Source organism: Mus pahari, chromosome 3 (genome assembly GCF_900095145.1).
Source record: "Mus pahari chromosome 3, PAHARI_EIJ_v1.1, whole genome shotgun sequence".
Taxonomy (NCBI): Eukaryota; Metazoa; Chordata; class Mammalia; order Rodentia; family Muridae; genus Mus; species Mus pahari.
This window is the reverse complement of record NC_034592.1, coordinates 55,303,838-55,319,585: the sequence shown is the minus strand read 5'-3', so window position 1 is coordinate 55,319,585 and position 15,748 is coordinate 55,303,838. Positions and strand designations below refer to the sequence as shown.

Genomic DNA, 15,748 nt, shown 5'->3' with positions numbered 1-15,748 from the left:
TGCCTGGCAAATACAGAAGTGGATGCTCACAGTCATCTGTTGGATGGAACACAGGGCCCCTAATGAAGGAGCTAGAGAAAGTACCCAAGGAGCTAAAGGGATCTGCAACCCTATAGGAGGAACACGATATGAACTAACCAGAACCCCCCAGAGCTGTGTCTCTAGTTGCATATGTAGCAGAGGATGGCCTAGTTGGCCAACATTGGGAGGAGAGGCCCTTGGTATTGTGAAGATCATATGCCCCAGTACAGGGGAATGCCAGGGCCAGGAAGCAGGAGTGGGTGGGTTGGGGAGCAGGCGGAGGGAGGGTATAGGGGGCTTTGGGGATAGCATTTGAAATGTAAATGAAGAAAATGTCAATAAAAAAAGAATTTTACTTAAAAAGTTATGTATTAAAAAAAAATCTGTCCATAAATATTTGTCTGTGTTCATAAAAATATTGTTAAGGGTTTTTCTGCTTCAGTCAGAAAACTAGTAATACATTATGGTTGATGCATCTCTTTGTCATTGGCCTTACCATTTCCAAGACATTAAATACCAGACTGTGTTCAAAGTAAAGACTTAGTATAGGACTAGCTCATTCAAGATGGCTACTCATTTTCTGAAGGAAGTTAATTAAGGTTGCTTAAAATAGATTATTCTGATAACAATTTCATGTAGCCAAAATGGGTTTATTTATTGTTAACATTCAAAGAATGATTTACTGAAAAGTATTTTCATCTATTTCAAACATAGATTTTTTTTACACTAATGTATGTTAATTTTATAGGTCTAGATTCTTAGAGTTGGTTGTTTTGTTTTATTTTGTTCTCAGAAAAAAAATCTACTGAAGAAAAAGAAAAAATTTTTAGAAGTGTTAGCTTTATTGAACTGAAAAACAAAGCAATAGCTTTGAATTATTTTATGTAGTATATAGAGGAATTAGTAAGCATATAGAGTACTCTATGTAGTAGAAGATATAGAAATTACCAGAATTATTAAGCAAATTTTGTAGACATATGGGACGATGTTTGATGCTGGCAGCATATTTAATCATGAGTAAAATACATAAATCACAACTTGAAGATGACTACTTTTCTTAAACACAAAAATGACTGGGTACCTCTCTCTGTCTTTGGGTTAGAATAACATGTATCTTGCAGTTATGTCAGCAAATAAGTAAATGGTTTATTTATTTTTAAGAACAAAATTCTGACTGTTCAAAGTAGTTTATGATGAGAAACAAATAACCATTTCCACACAAGTGTCTCTTAGTTGGCTACACTTCCCACAAGTTCTACATTTTAATGACTAGGACTAAAAAAAAAAAAAAAAAATCCAGAAAGACAATCTGCACTCAAAAAGTAGCTATTAACCTCCTGCAGAGAAGGATTTATAACTTTGAATAAGGAGTTCTATTAAAAATATCTCATTGTATGGGCTGACAGGATTTTTTCCTTGAGGAGGACTAAATGAAATGTTAATTTGTATCTTGCTTTTTGGGCTGTAGCCTTTCTGATAGCTGAGCCTTTCTTCAACAATATATTTTAGGTTCAAAAACAAATTAGTTGGCAACAGAAAATAATTTTCTAAGTAATAATGTTGAAAAAAAAAGGAGAAAAAGAACATTTATTCCCCCCAATTAGCTGTTGTTCTTTGCAGTTTAAAGTGGTGCACAACTTTTACAAAGTGAGGATTTCTTAAAGACAGTGTTGTATCATTTCTGATCAGGCGTGTGATGGAATCTTACCACAGTGTTTTTGATAAACCAGACTGAGGACCAGCTGGGAGGCAGAGCCCTTGCCCAGCACTTACTGCTCACGGCCTCTATGACAGTCTATTCTAGAAAGGTAGAAGTTTTTGAGGAAGAGAAGAGAGATGGATTTAAGAAGTACAAGGTTAAGATAGTAGACACCTGAAGGAACTCATAGACAAGTCTTCCTGTGTATAGAACTGGAAGTGGAGTCTTCAATTGAATATTGACATTCTCTCCTTTCTCATATATTCCTACCTTGGTGTCAATTGCTGTGAATTTCATTAGACATATGATTTCGAGTCTCACTCATAACACCCACCCTATGCTACTCCATCATCATTCCGTGATCTCCAGGTGACAACCTATTCTTTGTAGTCTGTAGATGTCCCAGCATTTGTTACCTAACCCAAAGAAATAACTCCATATGCATCCTCTACACATCACAGTGAGTGGGAATAAATTCAATATCTCAAGTTAGGTGGGGGACAGGGAATCAGGTTTCAAGAGTGGTTTTGTGCTTGATCATAATGAGACATGGCAAGAGTTTGAATGTGTAAGATTAAAGAAGACATGTGACTTCTGCAAATGTAATAGTATTGAACATGGGTGACTAAGAGGGAGGCCTTTCACACAGTATGGGACGAGATTAGCATAATGAAGTTGACATGTTACTGATTTCTTGGGAAGGCTGGATGATGACTGACACCATCTTGTTTTAGTCTAATTTCCCCTGCATGCAAATACTAAGGGGCATGAAATCATTCTGTCTTGAGTTGGAACAACTGACACACCCCCTCCCCTCCGCCATTTCTCTCCTTATATTGTACTGTGTCAAACTACGTCTTCAAAACTCAGCTTTAACTATTCCAAACGTCCACACAGCACCCACCAGACCTTTCTTTACACTTGCTTTGATTACATGCATTACTCTCCTGTGGGATTTAAACTCCTTGAGAAAGATGCCTAGTCTTTATGCTCCCACTAGTACTTAACATTGGACTTTTCCATGTGGTAGGAATCTAATAAACTCCAGCCGAATGAACAAACACATTAAGCTAAAGTATGTCTCGATAAGATGATTATTGATTCATTTCCATGAGCAGTACATAACCTGAAGATAAGCTTCATCCAACCTAACTTGGAAGTTCCTTGGTCTGGCTCTCACGTAACCTACAAAACCTGGAAGTCGTCTTACAAGGCACCCTACTTTTCTATCAAGAGAAATTTTCCCAACTTATTCTGACCCAAGATAAACTTCATCAAACCTAAGGCAGACGCTCCCTGCCCTGGTTGCCACGTGACCCACCACATATTTCTGTTGATTCGATGTGTGAAGTAAGCTAGGACAGCAGCTGAGTCCCGTTGCAACCTGCTTGCCATCTTTAAACTGCCCTGTCTTGCTGTGTTTTCCAGAGCTTCCATCCGGCAACGCTCCAGGTCTCAGCTGTCTCTTCTGTCACCTGAACCCCCACTGGCTGTAGGTGATCACAAGTCCTCTTACGAAGACAGCAAGGTCAGACACCCCTTGTTCTGGGGTGGGGCCGGGGCATGGGAGAAATCTTTCCCAGGGGTCTCATTTATCTTTAGGCAAAAATGCTTTTTAGATGTATAGCAATGGATTACTAAGTCAGACTAAATAGGAGAACTTTAGGACCCAGTGAAAACTTTATAGTTTATACCCCTCCCCCCGGAAAGAACACAGATTCTTTTAATTACATTTAAGAAAATAAATTGCATTAAACTGAATTATTAAGGGATACCTACCAACTTTAGGTGAATAATTATAATAAGCATAGGAAATATGCTTCTTTAACATGCATAGTAAATTATCTGTTTGCATGGAGATAACTTTTTAAAGTTTTTTTCTTTTTAAAAATTTAAACAATACTGGAAATCATTTTTTTCTCACACTTTAAAATGTTTCTTGGTTGGTGAAGTTATTTGATAAGACTAGACCTTATACAAATTGTCACAAGTTTTACATTGCAAAGGGACACTAACCTGCTGTTTGGGATATTCTCTTTCTTATAAGGGAACATGTATCAAGCCACAAGTATTTCCCAGCCTGGATGTGCTTATTTTTTATCCCCTACACGGCGTTCATTGGAACTCCTTCATGGAATTCTTAAGTTTGGAATCCATGTTCTCTTCTCTTAATAATTTTAGACTCCTTAGTCTCCCTGGCCCTTCATATCTGTGTTGAATTGCCACAGGTATTAGCCCAGTGCCTGTATTAAGCAGGGCAACAAGAGGTTTTTGTTTGCTTGTTTGAACTGGAATGAAAAATGAAGTTTCTGTGATTAAAATGAAGCTCATATTCTTCTATGTATCAAATCAAATAAGCCAAAGAGTGCTTTAATTACAAGTACATCTATTATGCATGATGTAATTTCAAAATATCTGCAATAAAATCCCAACTTGTGAATCCATTAAGACATCATGACACACACTGGTTCGCAAAGGAGAAATGTGGGACAAATTCTTGAATGATACCCTTGTGAAAGATGTGTCATTGAGACTCTCTCCTGTCTTGTTCTACTAACATCAAATAGAGGTCTCAATGTTGAGTAAACTCATTTCCGTAAATACCCGAGATCTTTCTCAGGGTGAATCTGAATGAGGGAACACAAGATGTAAGCATGACTCCTACCTGCATCTTGACATTAGAGATGCATCTCCTCTTTTGGGGGCCCAGAATTAACAGTTTGATTTATGTTCATGGAACTAGGAAGAAAACAATTGAGATCACTGACTGTCGCCCAGTACAGCTTTTAAAAGTCACCATTTTATAGTTTCTCTAGTAAAGGAGAAAAAAATGAAAAACAGAAAAAAAAAAAAAGGTGTTGAGAAGCTGATCCATTGTTCAAGCTCCAAAATGAAATGATCTGCCATTTCCCTGATATTTCTTGGGTATACATAAACTGTATCAGAATTCTTTGGAGTGGAAGAAAAAAAATGAAAGGAAAACAATATAATATAATTTGGCTAATGAGATTTCCATTTCTTGCTTCTTTTTTTTTTTTTTTTTTTGCCTTATAGAAATTTTAACTGAAGAGCAGTGTATGAGAGTGTGTGTGGCTTGGTTTTTGTTTTTCAAAGTATCTTAACGATTAAGTCTATGTGGTCAAGCTGAATTCCTGCTCTTTCTCATCCTGATGTCATCTTCTGTGAACTGGGAAATTCTCTGGTTCTGGGCGGTCCTGAAGTGTCTACTTCCACAAAGTAATGACCTCCACCTTGTGGTCTCTCAGAGTATTTACAGAACATTTAGAAGGGCTGGGGCTTGTTAGGAGTCTGCCCTAAACTCTAGGAGATGACTCATTGAAAGCATCAGCTAACGACAGAGCTAAACTGGTTCTTCTCTAAGCTGTCTGTATCTTTAGCTCATACGTGGGATCAGATGGTAAATATCCTATCAGGTTTGGTATTTAGGGGCATCTACAGAGTAGAAATTTCAGTCTCTAATATTTATGGGTCTTTTTCTTCCTTTTTTTAAAGACTTATTTATTTATTTTGTGTATATGAATGCACTGTCACTGTCTTCAGACACACCAGAAGGGGGCATCAGATGCCAACAGATGGTTGCGAGCCACCATGTGGTTGCTGGGAGTTGAACGGGGGACCTCTGGAAGAGTTGTCAGTGCTCTTAACCGCTGAGCCATCTCTCAAGCCCCCATAAATCTTTTTCAGTAAACCTAGCAAACAAAAGATAAAATATATATACATCAAGTCAAGTTGTGATATATTAGAATCTCATAGTTTTATCACAGCTGAATTGTGGATTAAGTCCTATCTTAGAGATAGGACAGAGAATAGATTCATAAAAATGACTATTAGTGTTGGCTCATCTGGAAAAGCTTGGCTTTTTAGCATAAATATTGTCTTATCATTAAATCTTAGAGTTATTATCCAGGTAGGAGACTCATATTGTTAGAGTACAGAAACAGCTATAAGAAAGTACAGAAAGACGAAGGTAAGATTCCAGTAGGAAGTTTCATCTCCCCCAGGCCCATACAAGAGATCAAAGAAAAAACGAAATACTTGAAAAGCCCTGTCAAACATGGAACCATCTATATAGTAGATAGGAGACCACTGTATTTTCTAGAATGACTTTAGTTACATACACACACATACATACATACATATATGTATATATAATACATATTTTATTTCTCTGCTGCTAATTTAGATATAACAAATAAAATTTAATAAGATAATCCACTGTCTGAGGACAGGTTTTCTGTACCACTCAGGTCATTCTAGAACAGTAGAATATAACTTTCTTTAAGATCTTTTTTTTTCTTTTTTAGTAGCTGATTACAAAATTCTTCAAGCTAACTATTTTTGTTTATTAATTTGTCTTGATATGAAAACTACAGGGCAAAAAAATATTTCATATTTCCTTTAAATGTCTCATTGCTTAAGGTTAGGGACACTTTGCTACAAGATAACCAGGAACGGTTCCATCTTGTCCGGCTCTGAATAGTTACCCATTTACTTCAAGGTAACAGCGTCATCAGGGAACATGTAGAATTCAGAGAACATTAGTCTGGCATTTACGAGTCTGTGAGCAACCATATCTGGAGTATCAAGACCTAAAAAGGGCAATTTTGCCATATGGAAAGTCACCTGATAGTCCAACCCAGTCCCGATGGTGTGGGCAGAATGCACCCGAGTCAGAGATAAATACCGAGCTATTCAGAGAGGTGACGGTACCCAATCAGAGCAGTGACAGTACCCATAGCTTGGCATCTTTGCACTGATTCTCTAGCTCAATTTCCAATTCCCACACAGAGATGCCATGAGGGCCACATAATACCACCTTGAAGTAAATTATGCTATAGGAGAGGACTCAGGGGCAAGACCATTGTTTTCAATGTGTAAATACACTTAGCGGTGGTATTTTAAAAATGCGTTATTTTTCAAAGATACAACACGATTCTTACTGCTTGAGAGCTAGTCTATATGCTATGATAAGCACTGTCTACTCGCCATTTAAGGAACAGTCCTGCCCCAGTCAGGCAGGGCAAAGTCCCAAGGAATACCAGTAACAAGTCACCACATCTCAGGTGTCTCTGGAGTTACCCATAACCAGTGTGTAACCACTATCACCATCCTGTGATCACCTAAAGGTATAAGACATGTTTGGACAACTAATGTAACCCTCTCTTTCCCTAAGGACAATGATGTGCTTGTGGAAGAAGTTAAACCTGCCCCAGTTAGGAGGATTCTAAAATACAACATCGCAGAATGGCCCTACATACTGGTAGGAGCTTTGTGTGCAGCCATTAATGGGGCAGTCACACCCATCTACTCCCTTATATTCAGCCAGATCCTTAAGGTAAGCAAGCAACTGGACTAACTTTATTCTGTTCGTATATCTGGTTTGCTGTAGTAGTAGCTGTTGTTGTTAAACCATTGGCTTGTACTGTATCTAATCTAATGTCTCTTTTCTTTAAACACACTTGGTGTTTTGTTTGTTTGTTTGTTTGTTTGTTTGTTTGTTGCTAGTTCTGCTGCCCACCCCCCGGGCTCTAAAAGATAAACAGTTCATAGAATCTCCACCATACAGAAAATGAAAAAGTGACAGTGGACATACCTTATTCGGAGCCGGCAAGGGCTTACAGTCATTGCACTCTGGGAAATGAATAAACATGGCTACAGATTGAGGTTGCAAGAGGGATGGTTTTGTGGATGAAAAGCACTGGTTGGATAACAATACAAAGGGATTGTCAGGTGCTTTTTAATCTTACTGGATGGCTGTGGTGCAAAGCTTAATTTAAGGAGCTGGCCATGCCAGTGGGCAAGTGTTTGCCTTGCTACTGACTGCATGCAGCCAGGGTCATGGGAGGAACTGAGGAAAAAAACAAAAGGAGTAAAAATACAGCTGGGAGAAAGAGTAAGCTCATGTTCAGTTTTCACTTCCTTGGAGTTTTGTTACTTTCCATCTGACGAGTGCTGTGGCGACGGGGGTGGGGCAAACACTCATCGGGCATCATCTAAACACATTGTGTTCATTGTTCTTCCTAATAACCACTGGATGCCCAGGTTTTTTGGATTGCCATTTTATAGAGGAGGACAATAATGTTCAGAGAATTCGGGGAGGGAGCATGTAGCAGAGATGGGATTCACACCCAGCCAGGGTGATGTAGACACAGGCTCTGTTTATACCTTCTTACCACACATTTACTCATTAAAAGTCTGTTGTATTTTCACAGATCTCTCTCTCTCTCTCTCTCTCTCTCTCACACACACACACACACACACACCTGGTGAGTTCAACAAAAAAGGACAGCCACACACGTAAAGACATTGTCAACTTTCTCAAGGGCTTGCCAGCACACCACATTCCCAGAGTAATACTTGGTTGTTTTTTTCTCTACATCCCTTCCTTCTCTCCTCTCTGGTAGAAATTAGGACCACAAAAGGTAAACTGCCCCCATGGTTGACACTTGTATAGAAAGACCTGAGTAATCCAGCAGTAGAATCGTCTGGGTAGAAATGTCTCTAGCCATTTATTTTTAATTTTTATCTTTTCATGTTTTATTAACATATTTATTTTGCATAAAGTGTCATGTAAATATCAGCCATTAACATCATCTTTTTATTAGATATTTTCTTTATTTACATTTCAAATATTATCCCCTTTACCGGTTTCCCCTCTGAAAACCCCCTTTCCCCCTCCCTCCCTCTGCTCACCAATCTACCCACCCTCCCTTCCTGGCCTCGGCATTCCCCCACACTGGGGCATAGAGCCTTCACAAGACCAAGGGCCTTTCCTCCCATTGATGACCAACAAGGCCATCCTCTACTACATATGCAGCTGGAGCCATGAGTCCCATCATGTGCACTCATGGTTGGTTGGTGGTTTAGTCCCTGGGAGCTCTGGGAGTACTGGTTAGTTCATATTGTTGTTCCTCCTATGCAAACCCCTTCAGCTTCTTGGGTCCTTTCTCTAGCTCCTTTCATTAGAGGCTCTGTGCTCAGTCCAATGGATGGCTGTGAGCATCCACTTCTGTATTTGTCAGGCACTGGCAGGGCTTCTCAGGAGACAGCTATATCAGGCTCCTGTCAGCAAGCACTTGTTGGCATCCACAATAGTGTCTGGGTTTGGTGATTGTATATGGAATGGATCCCAGGTGGGGCAGTCTCTGGATGGTCATTCCTTCAGTCTCTGCTCCACACTTTGTCTCTGTAACTCCTTCTGTCTTAGTCAGGGTTTCTATTCCTGCACAAACATCATGACCAAGAAGCAAGTTGGGGAGGTAAGGGTTTAATTCAGCTTACACTTTCCACATTGCTGTTAATCACCAAAGGATGTCAGGACTTGAACTCAGGCAGGTCAGGAAGCAGGAGCTGATGCAGAGGCCATGGAGGGATGCTACTTACTGGCTTGCTTCAGCCTACTCTCTTATAGAACCAAGACTACCAGCCCAGGGATGGTCCCACNCACAAGGGGCCTTTCCCCCTTGATCACTAATTGAGAAAATACCTTACAGCTGGATCTCATGGGGGCATTTCCTCAACTGAAACTCCTTTCTCTGTGATAACTCCAGCTTGTGTCAGGTTGACACAAAACTAGCCAGTACACCTTCCATGGGTATTTTGTTCCTCCTTCTAAGAAGGATCAAAGTATCCACACTTTGGTCTTCCTTCTTAAGCCATCTCTCCAGCCCTGTCTCTAGTCATTTTAAATTACATTGCTTTCAGGAAGCCAGGCAATTGTAAACATAGCTCTAGTTAATTGAGTTTCTGCTTACATGGCACCACAATCTTTTATGCTGAAAATCTTTTAAAATAATTAATGTATATTTCTTTATTTCCTAGTAGATACAGCATCCAAATATAAACACATGTTCTTTCATTTATCCAACAAGAATTTACTGATGACCTCCCTTAGACATCATGATAGGGACTTGACACCACTGCGTCCCACTAGTGGTACTTTCCCTGTGAAGTTTCCAGGAAGTGAGGAAGATGCTCATTAGACAGAAAGATAATAGAGAGCACCCACCATTCACCGAATATAAATCCATGGCTTGTTTACTGACCATCCTTCTGGTATTGGTCTGGGATGGAGGACAAGATCAGGCTTCTACTGACCTCTCCAGCTGCCATTCCAACAGTTGAGAGGGTCTGGGTGGGACCTAATTGAGCAAGAAGAAAATATGTTAGAAGAAAGAGTAGGGATGAGTCTGAAATGTAGACGCTGAGATGTTGTGGTATAAAGGACACCTGGACTTTTGACTTCTCTTTCTAAAAGTATTCATTCTTTGACAAAACCATACACACAGACAGTAGAGGATGGTCATGTCCTCCCCATTGCCCTCTTTTAGTCTACCCCCCCATGCCCTTTGGAATCTTTCACAACAAACCCCCCTCCTACTTTCATGTTTTGTTAAAGGACCCACTGAATTTAATTACAGTTGCTTGCATGAGCAGGAGTCGGGAGAGCTGTTCACTGAAGCATGAACATATATCAGAAGCTATAACACCAGGAAAAACGACTTCCCCTTCCCGACAGTCATTAAGTGCCAATAGTTCATCAATTAGAAGTGAGAATTCATGAACCTCTCTCCCCAGTCCATATTCGGATGTTGACAAGCTTGATGTGTTCAGGTTGACAAAGCTGTTTGAGACCATGACTGCAATGGGTATGTCCATTTAGAAGACTGCATTTCATAGCACTTCTAAGCCTTCAGCTCTTATGTTCTTTCTGTTCCCCCTTCCATGATGTCCTCCTAGCTTATGTGTGTGTAGAAGGTGGGAGGGATGCCATAGCTGAATAAAATTCCACTGTGTACTTGAACCACTTCTTCATTACCAGTTCTCGGATATCTGTTTCCTAACTATTGGAAAGAGAGCTGCAGTGAGCATGAATATACAAGTGTCTCTGAAGCAGGAAGCCGAGTCTTTAGGGTATGCCGAGAGAGGGGTGTCTGGACCTGCTTATCTCGTTAGACCTCAGCAAAAGTGAAACCAAGAAGATATTCACTCAATGTTCCTATGTTAGCCACTATAAGATGTTTCTTGGGTCCCAAGAGGCCTTTTTCCTAAAATTGGCTCTGCTGCTTACTGGCCATGTTCTTTATGTCCTAGACTTACTTTATCCCATTTTCTGGGACTTGGTTCCCTCAATTATAAAATGAGGGTTGACAAAGATGACCTTGAAGACATCTTCTAGCTCTAGAACTGTGAATTGGCCACATCAGGAAAAGTAATGACAAAATAAGATGTGTTTCTGAGCCACAGCCAGTCTAAGAACAGGAGTTCTAAGGTTGGGTAATCAATAGCCAGCTACTCTGTCTGGACTACATAGATACTATCTGCTGGACTTGAGTGTCCCCCTCTGTTTTGATAACATGACTTCATTCCCATGACCCCGTGACTCTTCCATTTAGTACTCGGATGGAGTTAGACTGGGCAATAAAAATTTTATTGAAGGTTCTACAATAATAAAATCAGGATCTAGTTGCTGGAACCCAACCCTGGTTTATTGTTAATGTTCTCAGTGTTACACTCACTAAGAGGAAGAGGATGAAGAAATCACAGACTTAAGGTTAAGGAAGATTATTTCTATTTGTCTTAGTATAGTGATGACATTCTCATGATCATACTCAAGATGCTTTCATCTCACAGGGGGTCAAAAGTCTGTTTCTAATCACCCTGGTTTTATCCTGACACACTTAAAGGGTAGATTGCATTAATGTGTGGTATATTAGACCACATGTGTGTCCATTAAATGTGCACAAAAAAAAACCTAGTTGCTAACCTACCTAAGCCTCCATACACAGCTAAAATATAATATATTGGTTTTACTTTCCTTGGGTCTGTTTTGGATGGAAGATGTGCCAAGTGTTCAAACCACTGCAAGTCAGATGTGGCAAGCTGGAAAAGCATAGACACAGGAAGCAGCCAGCCCTGGGATGGTTTTATGTCTCTGTATTATTTGTGTATATTTCATTACTATGAAACAAGAAACCTACTTCCTGGATTTCTGTGAGAATCCTAATTTTAAGGAAATCCTAATTTAAGATTGGTTAAGCCACACATTCGATATCTGACATGTAGCAAGAATTTCGTGGCTGTTTTCCCTTTAAACAAGTTTTACTATGACGAAAATAGAAAGCTGTTTTTCTGAGCCACAGCCAGTCTAAGAACAGAGGATTCTAGGGATGGGTAGTCTATTGGGCTGCATTTCAAAACTAAGAATGTACAAAGAACTCGTGGAACAGGATTTTATGGCAAAAAGAATATGGGTAAAGTCTTAATCCAATCAAGATAAAGGCTTAATCTTGAACTAAACAGTCATGTGGATTTTAACATTAGCCAGTTTCTCTGTCTGGACTATGTAGACACTACCATAAGCCAAAGGGCACACCCGGAATTAATAGAGAAGCTGGAAACTGGGAATTTCCTTTTCATGAATAACTCCTAGATTTTGTGTCCTTGGTTTTCTATGAGTGTTAGGTGGACTCATCTGTAACCCATAGGTACAGTGGGTGGTCTTTGTAGGGAGAGGTCCCTGCTGCATAGCAGTTGGAGGTTTCATGAATATCTGTGTAGATCTGTTTTTTAATATCTTGAATTGTAAATTCTGTGAGCTGGTTGGTTGCACAAGTCTGTTAAGAATTACTATGGTGTCTTAGAACCCATTTTCTAGAAAGTATAGAAGCTGTAGAAACTGTCCTAGAAATACTAAAATCTCATTGATCTAGAACCAACCTCTCTCTCTCTCTCTCTGTCTCTCTCTGTCTCTGTCTCTCTCTGCTTTGCAGTTTATATTCAACCCTGAACAGCTTTTTTTTTTTTTCACTTTTATTTTTTTTACCTTTTCTCATTTTATATAATAAGGTTTAAAAATTGTCATTGCAGTTGCCTTAGCTGCTCTTTAAGACCTGGAATTGAAATGAACAAACAAAAACTCTGAGCACACAAACATCAGGCAGAAACAATGTCAGTACTGAACCATCACTGCCAAATCATTATAGTTTTTTTTTTTTAAACAAGATGTGTGCTGATGCAAAATAAAATGAAAACTTATTAAACTTGTAAACTTGGCCCTGATGGTGAAGAAAAAGAGATGGTTTTGCTTCCTGTTTCTGGCATCAAGTATTATTATCCAATGAGCAATGAGTCTCCCGAAACCTGTATTTTCTGTTTCTATGGAGAGACAAGACACATGTAAAAAAAAAAATAGCAACAGATTGTTTTGTTTCACAGGAAAGCTTCACTAATGCAATACTGTATGTATTGTTTCTGAGGAGATTTACTTGCACATAGTAGGTATTCAGCAAATATGTGTTGAATAAATGGTTTTCTTTGAGCAACTCAGTGCTGACGTTGTTCTAGCGTTGTTCAAATTATTTCAGAACGATTAGACTGGAGTCAATAAAGTGTTTATCAAGCAAACATGCAAGTCTGACTTCAAACCCTATAAAAAGCTGCACTTGGTGATGCACATGCAATCCAGCAGCAGGGAGACCAGACGATCCTTGATCCTCCTGAGAGCTCACTGACAAAAATGGCTAATCCCAGGTCTGTGAGAGAGCCTGAAGAGAAAAAGGGAGGTGGGGAGGGACACAGAGAGAGACAACAGAGACAGAAAGACAGGGGCAGAGACAGAGAGAGAATAAATAAGAACCTATTATACATCTGTTCAATCCATACTTTTCCTGAGTTCTCCTAGTTAGTTTAGTCTGAATGGTTTTGTTGTGAGGAAAACCCATTTCAGCTTTGCCACCAGAAGACACTGTTTACTCTGTTTCCTCATTGCAACAGCTTCTTCCTCAGCTAGGTGCTTAAGCAATTGTCAGTAAATTCGCCACGTATTGAAGAATATCATTTAGTAATCAAAATAGTAAATAGTAATGACTCTAGTCAAATTTCTATGGCCTTTGAGGAAAGAAGAATTCCAGTTTCCTATAGGACAACAGCAGTAGGCTCAGAGTTCACATTCTTTTCTTTCCTAGGCCTAGGACAGTCCATTGTGCAATAGTTGATATATATATATAATTTATATATATAATTTATATATATAATATATATAATTTATATATATATATATAATTCATATGTGTAAGACTATGCATGTAGTATACTATACATACATATAATAAAACACAGGATACCTGAGTTTTAAAAAAATCATCTTTATTGTGTCCATTATTTGAGCAAAATAAGAGTTGAAATAATAACCATGTTTTTCCACAGTCTGGCATTCTCAAGTTCTCAATAATATCTTTGTGCCCCTCTTCCTCCTTTTCTTCCCTCTTTTCCTTCTCCTCTCATTGCTCCCTTACTTCTTAAAGGATAATTGTGATTTGGCCACACTTTCTTTTTCTTCTATATCGGAGAAAAAGTCAATGCCACTGCTTAAATCAAACCAACTTGGTGATGGGGGTTGGGGACAACTTCCGTAATTGTTGGGATTGGTTTAAATCTTCCAGGAACCCTGCCACACAACCAATTAAAAATTCATCATAATGTTCATCACTAACTTTGGTTTGAAAACTAGTGTGTCTAAAGTGAAGCAATTTTAAAAGTGTTTTTGAACAGACAGTGTTAGTTCTATAGCAAAATTAAGAGGATGTTCCAGAGATTTCCCATGTATTCCTTGCCTCCCTCCCACATCAGCATCCTTGGCTGCAGTGCCCCATTCAGTACAGCTGATGTTCTGCACTGACACATGATGATCCTCTCGTCTTTACATTGATGTTGAAGTTCACTCTTACTGACATTCTATAGGATTGAACGAATGTGAAAATTTGTTTAATTGAACATATTCAAGTATATTTATTTCGTTATTGTTTATACTAACAAGCTTTTTTCCCTACTTATTATCTTCCAAAGACCTTTTCACTCATTGATAAAGAACAACAAAGGTCAGAGATTTACAGCATGTGCATGTTCTTTGTCATCCTGGGCTGTGTATCCATTTTCACACAATTTCTGCAGGTAATTTTATTTTTCATTAAGTGATTTGCCTATCCATACCCCCATATTCATGTAAAAATCTCACCAAAGACGACTTCTTTATGTTTTTAGGGTTACACTTTTGCCAAATCTGGAGAGCTCCTCACAAAGAGGCTGCGTAAATTTGGTTTCAAGGCAATGTTAGGACAAGATATTGGCTGGTTCGATGACCTGAGAAATAATCCTGGAGTACTGACAACTAGGCTTGCTACAGATGCTTCTCAAGTTCAAGGGGTAAGCCTTGGGAGTGTCTTCGTCCATTTGGGATGTTGTAATAAAACATATTAGATGAAGCAATTTATAAATAGCAGACATATTTTTTCTCATAGGAAGTAGGTTGGGATGTTTAAGATCAAGATAGGGATAGGTTATGTCTGGTAAGGGTATGACTCAAAGATTGTACCTTTGTATTCCATCTTCCTGAGGCAGAAGGTTAGAGGGGCTGCTGCCAACTTCTTTTATTCTGGTTTTATTAACCCCACTTGGGAAGACAGAGTTTTACAATCTAATCATGCCCAAAGGTTCTAACAATAATACTTCTCCAGTGGGGAATTAGATTTTAATATGAACTTTAGAGAAAGACATTTAGCCATAGAGTAGGGAGCAGGGGTATATTACATAGATTTCGTACTGTAGAACACTCTGAGAATTACACAATAGTGTCCCTTAGGCATGCCTAGAATTCATGTTAAGACACACATCAATCTGCTAGGATTGGGGGTTTCATCTTCTGAGTCTAGCAACTGAGATGTTTTCTCAAACATTTCTAAGAGCCAGGAGGTTAGGTCTTACCAACCTCATGTGTAGCCCCTAGAAGGAAAAAGTGTGTAGAAACATCTTCCCATGAGCACCCAGAGTTATGTTGTGAGCAACCTTGCAATCTTTGAAAGATGCCCATTGGGAAATAGGGAAAAGAAGAGAGATGCTTACTGTCTACACATTCTCTCTCTCTCTCTCCCCTCCCTGTATTTCTCTCTGTGTCACACACACACACACACACACACACACACACACACACACACACACACACACACACAC

At 39.2% G+C, this 15,748-nt stretch overlaps 1 protein-coding gene across 1 annotated transcript in view; it reads left to right on the top strand.

Annotated features, from left to right (window-relative positions):
- Window positions 1-15,748, top strand: part of Abcb11 (ATP binding cassette subfamily B member 11) — a 99,047-nt gene that overhangs the window by 57,947 nt on the left and 25,352 nt on the right. Inside the window, exons 18-21 of the mRNA XM_029536736.1 lie at window positions 3,149-3,248; window positions 6,915-7,076; window positions 14,588-14,692; window positions 14,783-14,944. Of these exons, the coding sequence (XP_029392596.1) occupies window positions 3,149-3,248; window positions 6,915-7,076; window positions 14,588-14,692; window positions 14,783-14,944 (529 nt within the window). The remainder of the gene's footprint in view (window positions 1-3,148; window positions 3,249-6,914; window positions 7,077-14,587; window positions 14,693-14,782; window positions 14,945-15,748) is intronic.